The following is a 22073-nucleotide window of genomic DNA, read 5'->3' as shown; positions in this document are numbered from 1 at the left end:
TAAAATACTATTTGTAACCTCTTGCATTCATGAGCCAGCCTACTGAAAGAATGCCTTTTTCAAGATAATTTAGGTTATAGGTTTTACACTAAAGGAAATAGAGATAGAGATAGATGGTGGGCCGTGTAACAATCTCTCCAGTGCTAACTAACAATTAGAAGGGATTGCTAGAAGATTAGGAGATGACTAGGATTGTGAATGCCAGAAGCCCCATGCTGCCTCTGCGGTGGGACCACAGCAGAGAGAGACACCAGGAAGGAAGGCAGACCGTGAACCATGCTCCTCTTTAAGGCCCGGACCCCTGTCCACTATGTGGAACCACTGGCTGTGGAGGGAGTGCCAAGGCCTCTCCTCTGCTCACCTGGAGGCAGGCCTGAGTGCCTGAGCCACCTACATCTCCAGTGTGGGGAGGGCGCCAGGCCTTGGTTCTCAGACCACCACGCGAGAATAACAGAGAACTGGTCCCCAGAGGGGATTGAAGGTCGAGAAGCCAAAAGGCGGACACCAGGCAGAGTACAACACAGAATTCAGAAGCCCTAAAACTCCTTACATTTTTCATTCTATACGGTGAAAGCTCTGCATCCTGGATCATCTGATCAATGGTTTTACCCCTCTGGGTGGAAATAGGAAAGAAACTGCAAAGTCCTGGTGTCCCAGCCTCACTGACCTATCTTACAGTCTCAGCACCCAGCCTGTGTCGCGTGGGCCACCTCACCTTCTTGACATCTCTCTTCATAGTGTCAAGTGCATTTGTATGACTGATCTGAATACTTACATGTCCCTTTACCATAAAATGTAATTCAATTAATCTTCTAAACATGAGACACTAAGCGAAGGACACATTAACAGGTCTTTTCACAGTGATAAGGTGAGCTGAGGTGAATCTGGAAGGAGGAATTTGGATAAAAACCCTAGTACCCTGCCTAAAAGAAGACCCCCTAAAAGGAAGATCAATAACAGATGTTTAGCGTCCTACGTTGTAGTAACAGTATCCCTCTAAAGAGCTATTCTTTTTTTTTTTTTAAGTTTTTATTTATTTCTTCATGAGAGACAGAGAGACAGAGACACAGGCAGAGGGAGAAGCAGGCTCCCTGCGGGGAGCCCAATATGGGACTCAATATCACGCCCTGAGCCGAAGGCAGATGCTCTCAACTGCTAAGCCACCCAGGCGTCCTGGGATCACGCCCTGAGCCGAAGGCAGATGCTCTCAACTGCTAAGCCACCCAGGCGTCCCAAGAGCTATTCGTTTTAGCCAGAATCCCAATTCCTAATTCAGATTTTAGAGTAACCATTACATGTCTAATGTTTGAATCAATATGTTAAGTACTTTCTGTGTGTTTTTTCCAAAGTGATTATGGAAGCTGTAACTTTCTTTTTAGCTGAGAGGATTAGAATATGGGTTCAGCTTTTGTTGATAGAATAGATTTTTATGTGCAGAGGTTTTTCTTCGCCTTTATAAAAGAACTACTTATGTTTAAACCTCCTGTTTAAACCCTCTACATGGTATTTTTTACCCTTTAGAGAGAAAGCAGTGGAGGCATGCAGAGAGCATGGGGAGCCCAGCCCCTCTCTGCGCTCAGTGTCCATGCAGGGCTGCTGTGTGGGTGGACTCCTGTTAAAATGTGCCACCTCCATTTATCTTTTAGGAGATTGGGAATATTGCACCATAATATGATTCTTTACTTTTTAAATAATTAGTAGTGCCTACAGACAGGATGGATTAATAATGCCTTCCTAATCTATAATCAGGAAGGAAACCAGATGAACTGCAACTTCATTCCCTTGGATATAAAATTAGACCTTTGGGAAGACTTACCAGCAAGCTTTCAGCTGAAACAAAATCGCTCCCTGGTAAGAACAGTCCTGTGTGTTTGTTGTAAGTTAAAATCTGTTGAGTAATTTAAGACCATTTTAGGTTTAATAAAAGCAGAGTTGCCTCATGGCCTGGTGCAGAGTCAAATCACTGGTCGCATTTTCATCAGTCCAGGCACTGCCATGATTTACCTTGGTGCTGAGAATAAACGTGAGTGAGATCTGTTTCCTTGGTGAGTGATCACACCTAGAGTTGCTGTTTCTGTGGATAGAATTATCCTCACATCGTTTAATTTCTCATTCACAGGATTAGCAACTGTGATATTTGTATCTGACAGGAGCACATTTTATCTCTGACAGTTAAGTTCTAGCGATGACACATTCTGAGAGCAGGGACGATGCCGTGCCGGGTGACTCTGGCATCGTCAGAAGCACCAGCATACAGCTGTAGGCCAAGTACCTGCTCAGGAAGCCTCAAGCCTGATCTGTGGCCCACTGATCTTCACTGCTCAGAAATGTCAACATGTGTGGGGCTGACGGCATGCAGTGTACCATTTTTTACAAGGAAATAGTGATTGTTTCTGCTCTTTGAGTGGAAATCTAACATTGCCCATGGGTCAGCTGCACCCATCTTAAAGGAAGAGGTACCAGTGAGCTGTTTTCTCTGGTATCATCAAATCCTGATTCTCAGATTGCCAGATAATAGCCAGTTACATATAATTGACCAATAAGTAGGATTAATGGCAACCCTGGTAAAAATGTCCCAGCTTTATTGATGACTGTTTTCCTGGGGTAATTCAGGTAGTTGGGTACAAAGCGATTCTCAGATGTTACAGTGAAACCTGCCACCACTGTAAGACCTGCTCTCCCCAAGACCGGTCTTGCCCTGGCCTCTGCAGGCTTTGTGCTCCTCACAGCTGGGCCTCCTTGGGTCTCGCTGAGCACATTGCTGCCATTGGTTCCTATGTGCGTCTGGGAAATATGCTGGGCATCCTGAAATGGGTCTTTATAGAGTCTTTAGGTTGAAAGAGACCTCTGCAGAACTGGCCATGATATTTTACAATAAAGCTATGAAGAAGCATCAAACTGAAGAAAGCCTTAAATTGTGACATTCAGAAGCCTCTTTGGAGATAGAATACAACAGCAGTTTTCTGATGTGATAAGGGGCTTTACTTTCAAAGGAAAATGCCTGGTGTGCTGGTAACTCTTTTCATTACCTCATTTTCTGCCAGATTTTGAGGTTTGTTCGAGAATGGAGTAGTCTAACTGCCATGAAGCAAAAAATAATCAGGAAAAGCGGGCGGCTGTTCTGTAGCCCAATTCTTGCTTTGGAAGAAATCACAAAGCAACAATCCAAGCAAAATACTACTAAAAGGTATGCTTTGTCTTTCTTTTTTATTTTGTAGATTCATTATTGGTCATGGTTATTTCTACGGGTAATGGGGGGATTGATCTGAGACATTTTATGTAACCACTAATGAAATCTTTTAACTAATGATGAGTTAAGAGAAAAGCATACATAAAATAACAGCTTATTTTATAGCAACATAATTAGATATTTTGTGAATTTCATCCAATCTGCTGGAAAAGATTAGGTTTTCCAGGTCTTGGTCACCATGAGTCTCACTCATGAGGAGAGAGGCCAGAGTCATAGGCTTTGCAACCTGTGACCTGCCAAGCCGAGGATACTGTTTAACAACAGGAAGGCGTTTCCCTGTTAGAAGAGCCTCTGCCCTGTACTCCCAAAGCGTGAATCTGGGTGCTGTGCAGCAGGGGAGCTGGTCCTGCTTGACCACCAGCACCCAAAGGGTCAGAGGGAACTATTATCGTGCCCATGGTCAGAAACAAAATAAAAGGAAAGGTTAGGTGTGTCCTTCTGTAAGTGTTTTACCTTAATCATTACAGGTTTCTTTCTAACCTAATCCAAATCTAATCTAAATCTAATCTAAACTAATCTAAACTCACTTTCCTTTCTTGGCATCATAATCATCTCTGCCCCGTCCATGTATCCCCCTTGTGGGACCTCGGGCCCCCTTCTCTGTAGACTCTTTCCTCATCATGAAGCGGTGATGCTCAGTCAGCTATTCTTTGCCCGGCTCCTGCTTGGAAGAGATCACCAAGGACCAAACTGAACGGCCACATGGCAGCACAAGCCCCTGGAGCTCCAGCTGTTTCCACACACCAGTACTGTGTCTTTATCCTCACACCCCCTCAGTTTATGATCTCTAGCCTTTTCCATGCACACAGGTGAAAAATGTCCATCAGTAAGTGAGAGATTGCAGTTGATCATATAGCTTATATCCCTATACAGTGAAAAATCCCTCAGCTGTTGCAAAATGTGTGGCATATGGTATATTCATATGTGAGAATAGAGAATGATACTTGTGATACATTATTAAGAGTAGAAAGAAGTATAAAAAAAGGCTGGAGATACAGATATATGTAATTGCTGTTATGACATAGAAAGTGCCTGGAAGAAAAAAAAAGAAAAAGAAAAAGAAAGTGCCTGGAAGTGCCCTAGAAACTCTTACCAGAGGTTTCTCTAAGACGATGGTTCTGAGCTGGGGGCAGTTTTACCCTCCAGGATGGCAATGTTAGGAGACCTTTTAGTGTGTTACGATTAGGGGATACAACCATGGAGCATTTAGTGGCTAGAGGCCTGAGATACTGCTGAAAATCCTACAGTGAACAGAACTGCACTCCCAAACAGCTACCTGCTTTGAAACCTCAGTAGTACCCCTGATGAGGGATCTTGTAGACCACGTAAAAGGGGATTTGTGGAGATGGTAGGGACTTGGTACTTGAGGCCTGGATCACAAACTCATATGACTAAAAGTAAAGCAGGAACCATAAATGAACAAATGAGATCAAGTGTAAAACCAGAAAAGATTGAGGTGGGGGGCGGGGAGAAGTATGGCAAACTGGAGAGTGCCTACCCCATCTGAAGTCATTCAAATTCAGATTAAAAAGTAAAATACTATGTGAATCAATTAAAGGCCTTTGACTAGTTGGATTTGTCCGTGAGCTGCCAGTTTGGGACTCACCTAAACTCTTCCGTACTGCTTAAATTTCTCCCATGTGTTACTTTATACTAAAAAAAAAATATTTAAAATATATGTGTGTGTTGATACGTATAAATACACACACACGCACACACACCCTTGCACTACAGATATCCACTCATGTGTAACAAAAAGCATGATGCCTATGCTGTTTCTCTTAGTACTTCTTCCAATTTCCTACGTTTTCTCATTGTCATTACCACTGTCTTAGTTGAACTATTGGTCTTCTCTTGCATGACCTTAATTTCCTTCTTAACTAAATTTACAGCCCACTCCAGCCATTTCTAGACTTGTGGCATTATTTCCTTCCCATCACACATAGATGATAACTTAAAAGAACCACCTGAGAAAGGTGGCCCATCAGGTATAAAAGCAAAAGTCATGAAATCAATATAAATCAAAGTCAGACACACGGCATTGTCTATGACATTTTATGTAGATGATATATTAAAGCTAAAATGTGTGGTAAGCAGCATAGTCAGTATTCAGATTTGTGTCTTTGAGCAGTTCTGGCTGCAGTTAGGAGATCAAATGGGTGGACTTGAAGTGGGGAGGCAGCCTGCATTAGCTTTCTATTGCTGCCTTAACACATCACCACAAACTCAGCAGCTGAAATCAACAGAAATTCATCAGAAAATCAGAAACAGAAAATCAACAGTTCTGTACATCAGAAGTCTGAGATAGCTCAACTCCTTTCTCTTCTCTGGATTTTATAAAGCTGAATTCAAGGTGTTGGCTGGATGGACTCTCACTGAGAGTCTGGAAAGAATCCTTTTCCACCCTCATTCAGGTTGTTACCAGAACTCAGTTCCCTGTGATTATAGGACTTGGGTTTTTCTTGCTGAGGGTTGGGACTGCCCTTAGCTTCTTGAGGCTTCTTTCTATTCTAGCACAGGGGCTCCTACACCTCAGGGCCAGCAATGGTGTGTCAAGTCCTTCTTGTGCTTAGAATTGCTCCCTTTCTTTCTTCTTCTTTTTTTTTTTTTTTTTTTTTTTTTTTTTTTTTTTTTTAGATTTTATTTATTTACGAGAGACACAGAGAGAGAGAGAGCGAGGCAGAGACACAGGCAGAGAGAGAAGCAGGCTCCATGCAGGGAGCCTGATGCAGGACTCGATCCCGGGTCTCCAGGACCATGCCCTGGGCCGAAGGCGGTGCTAAACCACTGAGCCACCTGGGCTGCCCAATGCTCCCTTTCTTAAGGTCGGCTGATTAGTAACCCTAATTACATCTGCAAAGTTCCTTTACAACACGACCTAGAGAAGTGATGCACTGCATTCCAGAGACAGGAATGCTAGAGATAGATGGTTAAGATACTGCCTCCCATGCAAGAGACTATTAGGAGCCATGGGAAGGGAAGAAAGATGAAGAGAGGTGTTAGGATGTAGATCTGGAGACCTTGGCCACTGATCAGAGATAGAAGGAATGAGGGAGGGCTCCAGGCAGATGGACTTAGCATAAAGAGCCATGAGAACGAAAGCTGTGTACCTGCTGAGGGGTGTGCTTCAGGGAAGTGTGCGGGTTCTTGCTGGACAACCCCAGCAAGTCCCAGACTTGGAGTAACTGTCTCTGAAAGCAAGTGTGAAAGATCAGGCTACACAACAGCACTGATTGGAAGTCTGTATGAGGAGCGGGTGGACAGTGGATGCCTCGCCTTCCGCTGTCCTACCAGTTTACTTTCTACTGAAAACTGAACCAGAGAGACATCGGCCTTGGAAACACCAGGCTTAGTGGAGATAAAGGGAGAGGCGTTACATTGGAAACCAGCACTTCTCGGGCCCCTTTCTCCACTTCCAGTTTCTCCACTCCAACATACTAGAAACCACATTTTACTTCCTAGCAGAAAATTAGAGGATTCTTCTCTGAAGAAAAAAACAAAAAACAAAAACAGAATGGCCTTAGAATAAAGACACATGGATACTAATTTTAAGCAGTGACTAGATCTCCAGCCAGATTATCCTGTAGTGGCATCCACCAGTTCACAGGACCCATCCAACCTCAGAATTTGCAATTAGCTTTTGAGTAGCTCAGTCTTAAATGTGAGTGGAAGCCAAGATCATCACCAGGTACTGTTTCTGAGTTCCCGTAAGTCAGAGGCAGGCCTGCTTCCCTTGGGGCCCTGTTAGGTTTATGATGCCAGGGGTTTATTTTGACCCCCGAAGCAAGTCAGCAACCTAGAGCCCAGCACTGTTTTTTTCACTGTTGTGGGCCACTTCCCACACACTCTTCTTTTCTTGCAAAATTTGCCATCTTCCAAAGACTTCCCCATCCAGGAATTACTTTAGTAGACAATATTCTCCCTCCCTATTTGTGAAAATTGGGATTTGCCATAATCCTTTTGAGAGGTGGTATACTTACATCAACTTCCCAGCAAACCTCACTGGAAAATTAAATGTTGGTAACTCACAACTGTGTTTGAAAAGTTGCCAACCTCCCGCTTTGGGGCTGATTGATCTGTTTCTTGTGGTTTCAAAATTTTGTGCTTAAATCTCTTGTAGGAAAAAAGTTATTTTTAGTTCTTAAGTCTCTGAATAGATTTCTCAGCATCTTTTAAAGTTACTGAATTAGGTTTCTAAGCTTTTAAACATTGAATAATACCTGAGGCAAGGCTTAATATCCCCTTGCCCCTCAAAGCCAGGCAGTGTTTGAGTTCATTAGAATCCACTGAAATACTTTAGTGAAGTGCTTTTGTCAAGGGAATAAAATGGTTGAAGAATTGGGGAGTAGGGGGACGTGGGAAATTTAGGAACCAAAAGGGCAAGTTAGAGAATTCTGAAAGAATTTGCTGTGATTCCTTTTTTCTTTTGCTTCAGAACAACACACCAGTAGAAATTCAAATATATGAAAAGAGAGGCACTCTTAATAGGAAAAGTGCAGATTTAAAGCTATAATGAGATGTATATCACCATTAGCAGAGATGTTTTTAACTGACATATCTTGTGCTAGTTTAAGTGTGAGAAAACAGGTCCTCTCCTGAATTGCCAGCAGACCCAAGGGAGAGAACAATGAGTCAAAATCTATCCAGATTTAAAGCACCCAAGACCTCTGACCCAGCAATTCAGCAATTCTGCTTCCAGAAAATTTACTTACCATGTGTTTAATGTGTAGAAATATGTATAGGGATATCACAGCATTGTTTGTGATAGCAGAGACTAGAACAGCCTAAATGCCATTAATCAAAACTGATTAAACATATGGTTTATTCAAATAATGGAATAACATGCAATCATTAAAAAAAATAGGGCAGCCCATGTGTACTGATACGGAAAGGTCTCAGAGGTGTATGTGTAGGTAGAAAGAACAAAGTGGAGATTAGTATTTTGTGCTACCATTTGTTTTTAAAAATAAAAAATATAATGAGGAGTGACTGCAAATAAGTACAGGTTTCTTTTTGGGATGATGAAAATGTTCTGGAATTAGTGGTGATGGTGGAGAACCTTGTGAATAAACTAGAATGCACTGAAATATAAACTTTATAAGTTTTATGGCATGTGAATTATGTGTCAATAAAAAATAAAAGGTATAACCTATACACAGAAAAGAATTACTTCTAAAAGGATGTATCAAAAACTGGTCATAGAGATAACTTTGGGGTAGGCAATGGGGATGGGCGGTAAACTTGCTCTTCACCATATACACCACTACATGCCTTTTGAGTTTTGATATATGTACATATATCACCTAGTCAAAAAACTAAGTTTATAAAAAGAAGCAAATCTGTTAATTATTAAATCTACTTTAATAGAAAAGCTAATTTCTAACATTTTACCCACAATTGCACAATTCCATCGTGATTTAACTTTAATTTTATTGTCAAGACACCAAATTAAGAAGTACTTGAAAATATGAAGAAATTCATGTTTAAACTAATTAAAAAAGAAAAAAAAAACTACAATAAGTGTAAACTACCAGAGAAAGTGGGCCATGCTAATTAGAAGGAATTAATTGGGTAATTGCATTTTACCTACTTAAATTCCCCCGTCACCTTTAATTGGAATAACTTTCCTCTTTATTTCCAGTCCCTAAACCATTGTGTGGTATCGATAGTGTTGTGTAATAAGGTTCTGAATCCCACATCAAGACTGGCTTTATTTCAGTGGAAGATTCCATAAGCCCTGTATGGCTGATAATAATGGAAATAGCCTTAAGATTATAGAAGATGTGATGGAACCTAGTTAACTAAAAAGAGAATCACTGTACCCGAGTATGCTGCTACACTGTTAGAACTGATCAAGGTGATTTGAGGATCCCTCCTGAGGGGTAAACATGCAGTGAGAGATTCTCGGAAGCAGCTGGGCAAGCTGTTTATTCACAGCTGTCAGTTATGCATGTATTTGATAATTTCTTATTCCTACACCCACACCTTTTGTCCCCTAAGTGAAAACTGGTCTAAAGGATACTGATTGACTCTTCAATGTCTTAGAAAAGTAAATCTTGAGAAAACCAATTTGGAACAGAGATATATTTTACACACTTGGAGGCCAGTGGAAAGGTAGGAAATATTCCCTAATTAATGTTAGTATCAGCACCATGAAGACTCCTGTCTTGCCTCTTCTCTTGCTTTTACAAGGAGGAATGTGAGCATGAAATAGAGACAATCTTAGAGGTGAGAGAGGAAATCTACTTATTAGCATGTCATTGTTTTAGATACATTACCAAAGAAGATGTTGCTGTGGCCTCACTGGACAAGGTGAAGAAGGATGGGGGCCATGTCCGTCTGATCACAAAGGAGTCTGGACCACGAGATCCTTCTACACAGTAAGGTTTCATTAACGAGGACATAGTGGTACTACATGTACTCCTTTAAATTTCTGTATTTGTATTTATGCTCTTACTTTACCTTGATGTGGCTGCTTATAGGTCAGAAAGAGCTTTCACAATACGGTAGCTCCTCCATCCTCCCAGCAACCCTGTGAGGAATAGGATGTCCTCACCTTAGAAATCAGAAGGACCCTGAGACCAGGTAGACCAGGTGACTCACCCAAAGACACTAGATGTTCCCAATCATAATCTCTTTTGATCACAAGGAGTTTTTCTTTTAACACTTCTAATAGTCACGGAAAATAGGAAGCAGTTGTTGTAATTCCATGTAGGACTTTTCAACATAATTGAGTAATGTACCTTTTCCTTTTAATAAATTGAGTGCATGTCCTGTCATGTGTCATTTCTCATTTTAATTCAGTCAAATCTGAGTTTACCTGTAGGAGGCACATATTTAGCAAGTCTAATGTCCTAGTTCCTAAAAACACTTAGCACCTTGGCTGTGTCACTCTATGGGTGTGACTGTTTGCTGGAGGCCAGCAGGGGCTGCCAGAGGACATCATGGAAGCCTTCGTAATGGCCTCTCTGTCCTGCCGAGGTGTGTGGCCTCACAGCAGAGCATGGTGGCCCCAACTTCAGGTGGAGTCTTATATTCAGCTGTCTTTTCCCAGCCTGAAGAAGCATTTTCTAACTTCTCATTTTCCTACTTCTCCAGATATTTCAAAGTCTGATTGTTTAACTTGAAGATATCTAAATTCCCAAGAGAGGCAGCATATTTTTATTCAAATTGCTTTTTTTTTTTTAACACACCATTCTTTCCTTTATTTGGCATGGGGCTTCAAGTGCTGACTATAGCTGTTTTGTTTCCATGCCGAATCACAGTATCTGGGGGTCCTACATTTACTGTTTATCAGTATTGAAACTTTGAAGACTGTTCATTATATGATGCAGTGACTATTTACTAGTGTGTTTGCTACTTATTCCATGTTTTGCTCAATTCTAGAAAGTTCCTTGATGACGGAGTGTGTGTCCCATTTCTAAATCCCTGCATAGCCCAAGCCGATCTCACTGTGAAGCCTTCTATATCCAAAGGCTATCTGCAAGCTGTGGATAATGAAGGAAATCCACTTTGCCTTCGCTGTCAGCAACCCACTTGCCAAACTAAGCAAGAGTGTAAAGTGAACGCTTGGGATTCACGGTTTTGCTCTGTGAAATGTCAGGAAGAGTTTTGGATTCGATCTAATAACAATTACCTGCGAGCCAAAGTATTTGAAATTGAACACGGTGTGTGTCAGCTATGTAATGTGAATGCACAAGAACTGTTTTTATGTCTGAGAGATGCCCCAAAAAGTCAGAGGAAGAATCTTCTGGACATTACCTGGATCTCAAAGCTCCCATTAGAACAGGTAAATTATAACCATGTGGCTGATAGAAGGCCTCATTGTACTGAGTGATGAATACTCACTTTTTAAAAAACTTTTTAATATGGCAGTTTCTGAAAATGTACATACGAAAGTAGCATAATCAACCCACAGACCCATCACCCAACTTGAACAGTTATCAATACTTTGCCTTCGTTTTCATTTCTCATCTCAGTTCTTTTTTTCTCCTAGAATTATTTTTTTAAAGATTTTATTCATTTATTCCTGAGAGACACATAGAGACAGAGACATAGGCAGAGGGAGAAGCAGGTTCCCCGTGGGGAGCGTGATGCGGGACTCGATCCCAGGACCCCAGGATCACGTCCCGAGCCAAAAGCAGATGCACAACCACTGAGCAACCCAGATGACCCTCTTCTAGAATTATTTTAAAGCAAATTCCAGACATTTTCTTTTCTTTTTTAAAGTAAGGCACCTAGGTGGCTCAGTCAGTTAAGTGTCTCAAAATGTCTTTTTGCAGTTGTTCAAATTAGGAACACAATATGACCCACACACTGCTTTTGTTCATTACATCTCTTATGCTCCAATTAATCTATAATATCACCCCATCCCTTTTTTTATACCATTGATTGTTCAAGAAACTGGATCATTTGCCTGTAGGATTTCCCACATTATGGATTTGTCTTCCTGTATCCTCATGGTATTATTTGACATGTTTCCCTATCCCCCTGATTCCAGAATAATAGTTATTAGATATAGTGGCTTAATTAGATTCTGATTAAATTATTTTGGGAAGAGATCTTAACAGATGATACATTCCATCAAGAAGTACCTATGGTCTCACTGTTCCACTTTTCCTGATGTTAGTATTGAATGACAAGAGACAAACAGATAACCCCAGAATGTAGTTATTACAATGAGAAGAAAATATTTCTGTTCATCCCATTATAAAATGTAATTTTAGCAGAGCAATTTATTTAAAAATATATTATTTTTAGAAAACAGTCATCAATATTTGCCATTATTTCCAAAACTCAACTGGTATCTAATGTGATCTAATCAGTTCTAAGTTTCAAACTAGAACAAAATATATAATTCTGTAGTATCCTTAATTTTAAAAAATCTCTCCTGAGCCATTCTCTCCCACTAAAATAATGGATAAATTTCTGCCAGTTGGTCAAATCAGACATTTTTACTTGCCTAAAACCACCAAATAATGACAGAATTAATTAAGCATCTCTGCAAAGATGAATTAGCATGACTTTGAGAGCTAGGGAAATACACTATTTCCTTCATGATACCCAGAGTTCCTGAAATATCCTTTTGTCTAATTGGTGAGGGACACACTGTACCCATCCCAGGGGTGTCAGCCAGACTGCATTTACTGTCTGCTGCCTCAGAGCAGAGTCTTCCAGAAGACACACAGTGAAAGAACTCAAGGACTTCTTGAAAGCAGCCTGTCCAGGAATGCAGAAGTTATAACATAGTCTACTAAAGCAAAAGTGCTCCAAGGCTAGGGAGCACCACAGGGTTCATATTGGGGAGGATCAGCCAGAGAGGGAGTGATTGTTTTAAGAGTTAAATTCAAGATGTTGAAGACTGACCCCAAGTGATTGGTCAGGGAATTACTAGGAGGAATAAAGAAGGACATCTGGATTAGAGTCCATCAGAGGAGAGACTTGAGAGCAAAAGAATTGGTCACAAAAAGCAGACAAAATGGATTTTGTTTTCCTAAGAACGAGTCATTTTCTTGATGCACAAGACTGCCATTTGTAACTGCTTCTAACAATGCCAGCCTCAGCTGGACAGTTTACCACTCCAGCTTGCTGCCTCTCGGAGCTTCTCTCGGGCTGGGCACTGCTGATCAGGTCCCTCTGCCTCCACATGTCTAACAAAGTGCTTTAGAACTATGACACAGGTTCCCATGGCCCGCAGCACACAGCTGATTTTAATTTCGTCCTTGTCCAAGACCATGCCAATAAAAATAAGCTTCATACTCCTCTTTATCATACTGAAAAAACTGCAATGCTGTGCAATGAGCTGGTTTTACTGCCTCGGGCAAAACGTTAAAATACATCCCATTTTAATGTAGGTCATCACAGATAAAATATAAAGTGTATACATGTGAGCCAGCCTAAATAATGCTGCTTTACGTGCACATCTTTGTTTATTCCAGATATGCCAATGATAGAGGTCTATCATAGAAACTTCATTCCAATCCATGGAACTGGGGAGGTTCCCAGATGAATCGCATAAAGGTTCCGGGTGACAGCTGCTAATATTAAACTTTCACTGTTTATAGTAACAAATGAACTTAGGTCAATAATTAAAAATTATTTGACTCGGTAATATTCAGAAGTTTTTATTTCTAGTCCGATCTTATTCTTTTCATAATTTTCTTTTAGTGACTATCTAAACTAGCTCAAAGGTGCAGAAGCAAGTAATTTTTCCCCATATGTCAGGAGTCTTGGTATTTTATACTTGCTTGTAATTTTTTCAAAATGGGTTAGGTAAGGGAAAAAGAACTTTTTCAGAAACATATTTTATTGCTTTCAAATTGCTAACCTAGAGGCTTTTTTCCTATTCACAATAAAAGCTATAAAAAGCCATCCTAATGTATTTTTCACTGTGATTTTGCTGTATAAACATGATTGCACCAGGCAAAACCAACAGTTCCCACAGCGTATATTGAAAAGTGCTGATCTTGTGTTCTTACTGCAGCTTAATGAAATGATAAGAAACCCAGGAGAAGGGCATTTCTGGCAGGTGGACCACATCAAGCCTGTGTCCGGTGGAGGAGGACAGTGCTCCCTGGACAACCTGCAGACCCTCTGCACACTGTGTCACAGAGAGGTGAGTGGGGCTCTACAGACCCATGTGTCTTCATCCTGGAACAGCAAGTAGAAAAGTGTGTATATAGGAGTGGGAGGCTGAGTGGATGAATCTGTATCCCTTGTCCGGGATGCGAGATGCCTTTTTTCCCCTCATCACCTGAGTTTCCTCTCGAGGCTGATGTAAGTTCTCAGTCTCAGACAGAAGAGAAGTAGCTTTCCTTTGAATTCATTTTAGGACAGGAAATTGTCACCACCACCTAGAAGAAAATTAATGTAACTCACACAATATTGAAGAGACCCACACCATCAACTTTAAAGACTACTGACCGGGGGCACTAACATGTGTTTGCATTTGCAGCTAATGTTCTAATTTGTTAATGTTCTCTAAAATGTCAGAGAACATTAATAAATTCTTTCTAGGACCAACTCAGTTGAACATGCAACCATTATACTCCTGGCCAAAATGCAAAACCTGTTAATCTTGGCACCCTTTTGAGCAATTACCTGTAGTTTAAAGCAGGAGGGAAAAATATAACAGTATTATTAAACAACTAAGATGAATTTTTAACAGGCCATCTAGCTAAAGGATCTCCTGATTAAAATTTTCTTAGAAAGAAGCATACATTCAATATACAAATTTGTATCTTGCTTTTTTTCCAGTCATGGCAAGATTTAAACATTTTCCCATGTTCCCATGATAAGCATTCATGTTTATCATCCAAAATGGCTACACATTATTCTACTGAGTATATATATGTCTACTATAGTTTATTTAGCCATTCCCATACTGATCAGCATTGAAGTTGTTTATATTTTCCGTTTACACACTATTCTTTACTTTTGGAGGTTGTTCCTTAAGATAGATTCTCAGATATAAAATCATGGAGTCGGAATCATGTAGTAGGAATTCACCTTCAAGCTGTTTTCCAAAGGACTGTATTCTACTACTGTCTTTCCACTCCGCCGAGGGAGAATAATGGCCTGCCACTATTTTGTTTACCAAAGACACTGAGGTTTTTAAAAAATGCTCATCAGTTATTTACACTTTTGAAAACTGTTCAGATCCTTTGCCAGTGTTCATGTTGTATAAGCACTCTTAGCCTTATTTCAGTATTCACAAATAGAATTTTTACATAAATAGGATCTTGTAATATAAGGGGTTTATTTTGTTTTATTTTTAGTTTTAACCCTCTTTTTTCTCCCCACCCCATCCAACTGGATAACTTCATATTTACATGAACTTCAGCTGGGGAAAAAGTCCTCTGATTCTCAGCTGTGAAAATTATTAGCACATTCAAGCCTATAGGAGAATTAAGAGAGAGCAAAAGGAAAACCCATCCTTTCTGTAATCATTTTAGGTTCACATGAGAAATTTTATTTGTGGGGATAGCAGAAGAATTCCATTTTTGATCTACCTCATTTTGTTTTTCTGCATTGGCTTGGGAGTGGCTTCTGAGCCCACAGAATAGGAAGCAGGTAGGCCTTACACACACCCCTTTGTGAGAAATCACAAGACACCGTATATATGCCATCACTTCAATAAGGAGAATCAGGGCATCCTGTAGTCACTGATTGAGGGATTCACAGTCTCACTGGCGAGAAAATCCTTCCCCCAAAGCATCTGGTCCTAAGGGAACTTAGGACCTCAGAGCACTTAGCAGAGCTCCTAGAGTCCTCTGCTTGTGGCTTGGTGTCCACCCTAAGGGCAAAGCACTGGGAAGTGGATGTGATGAAATACAGAAAAGTTTTTGAGATTCTGAAACCAGGACTCTTTTCCTAACAGGTGTACACTTGTATATTTTTTAACTTTTAGAGAACTGCCAGACAAGCTAAGGAAAGAAGCCAGGGGAGAAGACAATATCTAGCATCAAAGCATGGATCAGATATCACAAGATTTTTGGTAAAGAAATGAAGTATAAAAATTTTTAAATGGATGACAAATGGTTTACGTGTGGAGGAACTGAACACATTTTTTTTCATGTTTCTTATATTGAGTGAAAATGTTCAGAGCAAAAATCAAGAATTCAACTTTCCCTTTTATATTATATGCTTTTAGTGTTCAATACCTTTTGAAAGTACTTAACACAAACTGAGACACAATACTAAATATTTCTGTGATCTTCTTGATTTCAGGCAGACTCTCAATTATGTTTCAGTAAGGTTTGGTTAAGCTTTCATTTCCCCCTGCAGTACCGCAATCATGGTATTATGCATAGATTGTATTTGAAAAATATACTCTCAATTACTTGCAAAATGCCACTGGATTAGTATTGGTTCTGAATTGCTATGTGTAGAAGCGGAACACTGGAAAACTGCAAGGGAAATTTTGGAGGCCAATCATTCAAGAATTCGGGGTCAAGTATGAATATCCTGGTTAGTATGCGAGAGAGACTCTTGCTTACTGACTGCCTCCAAAATGGGCTTCGGGTTCACATTTTGAGTGTCACCCTATTTGTTTTATTTCTTAGCAAATTATCCTTATTGAAAAGTTACCTCTGAAAATAAGCTAATTGTCCCTATGGTATTGGTAGACAAATCAGGGTTCTAGCTTAAGTAATTGTTTAAAATATTTAAAAACTGAAAACATAAAATGTAAAATGCCCCTTAAACATTTTTCAGTAAGTTTGTTAGTTTATTTTAATGCATAAAACTAGGCTCACTGTCAAAAGCTTCCTTTGTCTCCTGGTTATCATTTTTGTTTCTAAAATCCTGTCTTACTAAAAGTGTATTCCTGGTATCTTTTTTAGAAGCAGTGAGGATGATAAAACACCTTATACTAAAGCATGATCAGATGGAGATATAAGTTTAAAAATACAGTGGTAATGCTAATGTGTCAATGATATTCAAAAATAAAAGCATGGCAATGAAACAAAACCAGGTATAATCCTGCAGAATGTCAGTCATGAGAGGAAAGAGGACTACACAAAATACACGTTCAGGGAAGAATTACATTCATGAGAGGCCTGTTTGTAAATACTGTTTGGGTGTAAATTTCATTTATTTATTTGAGCACTTTACAATTTTAATTAGTACCTGATGTTACACAATGTAGAGGGCTTATTTTTAGAAAGATTATCAGATCATGAATTATCCATCAGGGTTCTTAAAGTTCATAACTATTTTATTGTATGAAATCAAATAGTACTGTTAATTTTATAAATTAGGTCGGGCTTTCTTTTGCCTCCTTTCTGCTTTGCTGGTCAGGCTGTTTGCAGTTTTCTGCCTCATTGCCAGGGTAACCTAGGATTCCTCACAGCTGAGAGCTGAGAAACCGAGAAACCAGCAGGCTGCTTTTCCTCCCGCATGGGGTGTTTGCGAGTGAGACTTAGGTCTAAGTAGGTCAGGTGTCAGTGGCAGTTACCTCTTTAGATTAAACTAAGGTGGCAGTTCTAGGAACAAAGTTCTCAGATGTAGTAAATGAATGATGGTTTGAAATGAAATGACCCATGAAAATGGTCTTTTTGCCAGATTTCAAAATCCCAACCAAATAAAAATACCACTAAAGCATCAAAAAGAATAAAATACTTAGGAATACATTTAACTAAGGAGATGAAAGATATGTACACCAAAACTACCAGACTATGATGGAAAAAAAACTGAAAAAGAAATATGGAAAGATAATTCTGTTTTTATGGATGGGAAGACTTTATATTATTAAAAAAAAGTCCATATTACCCAAAGAAATATGTAGATGCAGTATAATCCCAGTAAATATTCCAATGGCATCTTTCATAGAAATAGAAAAAAAATTCTAAAATTTGTTGGAATCAGAAAAGACCCCCAAATAGCAAAGAAATCTTGAGAAAGAAGAACAAAGCTGAAGGAATCAATCTTCTGGATTTCACTATATTACAAAGCTGAGTAATCAAAACATGGTATTGCTATAAAAACAAACCCATAGATCAATGGAAGAACATAGCAAAAAATAAAACCATGCATATATCTTCAACTGATTTTTCTTTGTTTCTTAAAAATTTATTTTATTGGGCAGCCTGGGTGGCTCAGCAGTTTAGCGCCACCTTCAGCCCAGGGTATGATCCTGGAGACCAGGGATGGAGTTCCATATCGGGCTCCCCGCAGGGAGCCTGCTTCTCCCTCTGCCTGTGTCTCTGCCTCTCTCTCTCTCTCATTAATAAATAAATAAAATATTTTTAAAAAAGATTTATTTTATTTTAGAGACAGAGAGCACAAGGGGAAGGGCAGAGGGAGAGAGAGAATCCTCAAGTAGACTCCTCCCCCCTGAGCATGAAGCCTTATGCCAGGCTCCATCTCCCAAACCTGAGCCAAAATCAAGAGTTGGCCATTTAACCAACTGAGACACCCAAGTGCCTCCACCCTTTTAAAAAAATTTAGAGTCAACTGACTTTCAGTCAATGAGCCAGGCTATATAATGGAAAAAGGATAGTCTCTTCAATAAATGGTGATGGGAAAGCTGGACAGCCACATGCAAAAGAATGAAACTGGACCCCCTACTTTATACCATATATACAAATCAACTCAAAATTGATTAAAGACTTGAATGTAAGACATGAAACAATAAAACTCCTCGAAGAAAACAGGAAACATATAGGTCTGAGACAGTGGCTAGGAAGACCATTAACTTACCTCCCTCCACAGACACAGCAAAACTATACCTACATATAGAGCAATTCCTCCTGCAGAAGAAATGACTGATTGAACAGCTTCTGTACAACAGAGGTTAGAGAGAGCTTGGCAGGCTTCCACCCCAGGGCATGGCATAAACAACAGAGTGCAACATCCCCAGTCTTCCAGTGAGTACTTTCCTTCAAGTCTGAGAGAGAGAGAACTTCTTCCCTAAATATACACAAATAAACAAAGAGCCAGACACAGGAGGCAGAGGAAGATAATCCAAATGAAAGAAACAAGACAAAACCTCAGAAAAATATATTAATGAAATGGAGATAAGCAGTCTACTTGATAAAGACTTCAATGGAATGGGCATAAAAGTTGTTCACTAAACTCAGGAGAAAAATGAATGAACACCATAGATCTTCAACAAAGAGGGACACCGGGTTGTTCAGTGGTTGAGCATCTACCTGCAGCTCAGGGCGTGATCTTAGAGTTCCGGGATTGAGTCCCGCATCCGGCTCCCTGTAAGGAGCCACTTCTCCTTCTGCCTATGTCTCTGTCTCTGTCTTTCTCTCTTTCTGTGTCTCTCATGAATGAATAAATGAAATTAAAAAAAAAAAAAGATTTTTAACAAAGAGACAAATATAAGAAACCTATACACATAAGTTACAGAGCTAAAGAATATAATACCCAAACTAGAGGGGTTCAACAACAGACTAGATGAAAAAGAAGAACTGACTAGCAAACTGGAAGAGAAAGCAATGGAAATCACACTGGACAGAGCAGCAAAAAGAAAAATAATTTTTTAAAAAGGAAGATTCCTTATGGGAACATTAGGACAACATCAAGTGTAATATACACATTCACATTATAGGGTTCCTGAAAGGAGAAGAGAGAATGGGCCCAAAAAAATGTTTTAAAGAAATAGTACCTGAAAACTTCCCAATTTAATTTAGGGAAGGAAACAGGTATCCAGGTCCAAGAAGTCCAAAAACTCCCAGATAAAATGAACCCCAAGATATCCATACCAAGACACATAAATGCAATGGCAAAAGTTAAAGAGAATCTGAAAAGCAGCAAGAGGAAAACAACTTTTCATGTAAAGGCTTTCAGCATATTTCTAAGCAAAAACTTGCAGGCCAAAGGAGAGTGGCATGATATATTCAAAGTGCTGAAAGGAAAAAAATTCCAATCAAGAACTCACTACTCAGCATGGTTATTCATAATTAAAGGAGATATCAGGAGTTTCCAGGGGTACCTGAGTGGCTTAGTCAGTTGAGCATCCAACCTTGATCTCAGTTCACATCTTGATCTTGACATCATGAGTTCAAGCCCTATGTAGGGCTCCATGCCAGGTGTAAGGCCTACTTAAAAAAATAAAAAAAAAATTTAAAAATTTTTTTAAAAGTTTTCCAGAAAGAAAAAGCTGAAGAAGTTTATCACCACTAAATTGGCCTTACAAGAAATGTTATAGAGACCTCTTTGAGCTGAAAAGAAATTGTATTAATTAATAACAAAAAAAAAATAACAAAAATAAAAATCTCAGTGGAAAAGATAAATATATAGTAAAGGTAATGGATCAATTATTTATAAAGGAAGTATGAATATTAAAAACCAAGAGTAGTAAATTTAAATTACAATAATTAGGTAAGGGATATATAAAAAGATGTAAAATTTGACATCAAAAATATGAATCATTAGGAGTGAGTAAAAATATAAGGGTCTGGAATGTATTCAACCAACTGTTGAAAAACCAACTGTTATATACCTAGGATCATGTGTGAGACTCATGGTAACCACAAGGCAAAAATTCACAGTAAATACAAATGCACAAATGAAAATAAGAAAGGATTCTAAACCTCATATCACACTAAAGCCATCAAACCCAAGGTAAGAAGGAAAAAAGGAAGAGTGAAGAACTATTAAGCCAGAAAACAATGAACAAAATGGCACTTTGCAGAATGGAAATAGGTACATACTTACCTACAATTCTTTTAAATATAAACGGACTAAATATTCCAATCAAAAGACACAGACTGGCTCAGTGAATAAAAATACAATACCTATCAATATGCTGCCTAAAAGAGACTTTAGAAGGCACACTAAGACTGAATGAAGAGATTGAGAAAGATATTCCATGCAAATAGAAATGAAAAGAAAGTTCATGCAGCTATACTCATACCAAACAAAATAGACTTTAAAACAAAGATTAATAAAGACAAAGAAGGGCATTTCATAATAAAGGAGTCAATCCATCAAGAATATATACTGTTTACACACACACGCACATACACCCCATAAGATCAACAAAATATATCAAGCAAAAATTAACATAACCAAAAGGAAAAACTGACAACAATGCAATAATAGGGGATGTTAACATCCCACATACATCAGTGAATCAATTAACCAGACAGAAAATCAATTAAAAAAGTTAACCATAAATACACATTTGACCAAATGACCAAATGTACTTAACAGATACATACAGAACAGTCCGTCCAAAAGCAAGAGAATACACATTCTTCTCAAGTGCACATGGGCCATTCTCCAGGATAGATCACATATTAGGCCACAAAGAAACATTCCAGTAAATTTAAGAAGATTGAAATCATAAGCACCATCTTCTCTGACCACAATGGTATGAAACTAGAAATCATGTACAAAAAAAAAAACAAAAAAAACTGGAAGAAACATCAAAATATGATGGAGATTAAACAACACACTACTGAACAACCAGTGAGTCACAAAAAAAAAAAAAAAATCAAAGAAGAATTCTCTTTCTTTTTCTTCAAAGAAAATTCTTCTTTGATTTTTTTTTAAATAATGAAGACAATTGTAAAAGATAGGACAGCCCAGAATCTTTAGGATATAGCAAAAGCAGATTTAAGAGGGAACTTCACAGCAATACAGCCTTACCTCAAGAAGCAAGAAAATTCTCAAAAAAATATATACACCAAAAGGAACTTGAAAAGTAAGAACAAATAAAGCTTAAAGTTAGTAGAAGGAAGGAAATAACGATCAGAGTGATAATAAATGAAATAGAAACTTAAAACAAAAGAAAATATCAATGAAGGGGTGGTTTGGGGGCTCAGTTGGTTAGGCATCTGACCCTTGATTTCAGCTCGAGTTTTGATATCAGGGACTTGGGATCAATTCCCACTTCAGCTCCATGCTCAGTGAGGCTTCTGCTCTTTCTCCCTCTCCGTCTACCCCTCCCCCTGTTAACATGCTCTCTTTCTAAAATAAGTAAGTAAATCTTTTTTTTTTTTTAAACAATTCTTTTTTTTTTAATTTTTATTTATTTATGATAGTCACATACAGAGAGAGAGAGAGAGAGAGGCAGAGACACAGGCAGAGGGAGAAGCAGGCTCCATGCACTGGGAGCCCGACGTGGGATTCGATCCCGGGTCTCCAGGATCGCGCCCTGGGCCAAAGGCAGGCGCCAAACCGCTGCGCCACCCAGGGATCCCAGTAAATCTTTTTTTAAAAAATATTATTGAAACTAAGAGCTGATTCTTTGTAAAGATAAACAAAATTCACAAACCTTTATCTAGAGTAACCAACACAAAAAAGGAAGGGTCAAATAAAATCAGAAATGAAAGAGGAAAAGTTACAACTGATACCACAGAAATAC

At 39.1% G+C, this 22073-nt stretch overlaps 1 protein-coding gene and 1 long non-coding RNA gene across 6 annotated transcripts in view; one reads left to right on the top strand and one right to left on the bottom strand.

Annotated features, from left to right (window-relative positions):
- The window catches only part of ZRANB3 (zinc finger RANBP2-type containing 3), a 300848-nt gene extending 284332 nt beyond the window's left edge, over positions 1–16516 (top strand). For 4 of the 5 annotated variants that reach the window (XM_077861515.1, XM_077861516.1, XM_077861514.1 and 1 more), the window contains 6 exons: positions 1750–1851; positions 3045–3187; positions 9520–9630; positions 10637–11039; positions 13734–13865; positions 15660–16516. In XM_077861515.1, the coding sequence (XP_077717641.1) occupies positions 1750–1851; positions 3045–3187; positions 9520–9630; positions 10637–11039; positions 13734–13865; positions 15660–15758 (990 nt within the window). In that variant the 3' untranslated portion in view covers positions 15759–16516. Of the gene's footprint in view, positions 1–1749; positions 1852–3044; positions 3188–9519; positions 9631–10636; positions 11040–13188; positions 13362–13733; positions 13866–15659 lie in introns of those variants that run through there. The other variant, XM_077861517.1, reaches the window with a different exon arrangement.
- LOC144291761 (uncharacterized) overlaps positions 13359–22073 on the bottom strand; it is a 43419-nt gene continuing 34704 nt past the window's right edge. Inside the window, exons 3-4 of the long non-coding RNA XR_013359230.1 lie at positions 19695–19803; positions 13359–14103 (exon numbers count right to left, since the gene is read on the bottom strand). This is a non-coding gene — a long non-coding RNA (uncharacterized LOC144291761). The remainder of the gene's footprint in view (positions 14104–19694; positions 19804–22073) is intronic.

Source organism: Canis aureus, chromosome 20 (assembly GCF_053574225.1).
Source record: "Canis aureus isolate CA01 chromosome 20, VMU_Caureus_v.1.0, whole genome shotgun sequence".
Lineage (NCBI taxonomy): Eukaryota > Metazoa > Chordata > Mammalia > Carnivora > Canidae > Canis > Canis aureus.
Note: the sequence above shows the minus strand (reverse complement) of the source record. Positions and strands in the feature narration are given on the sequence as shown.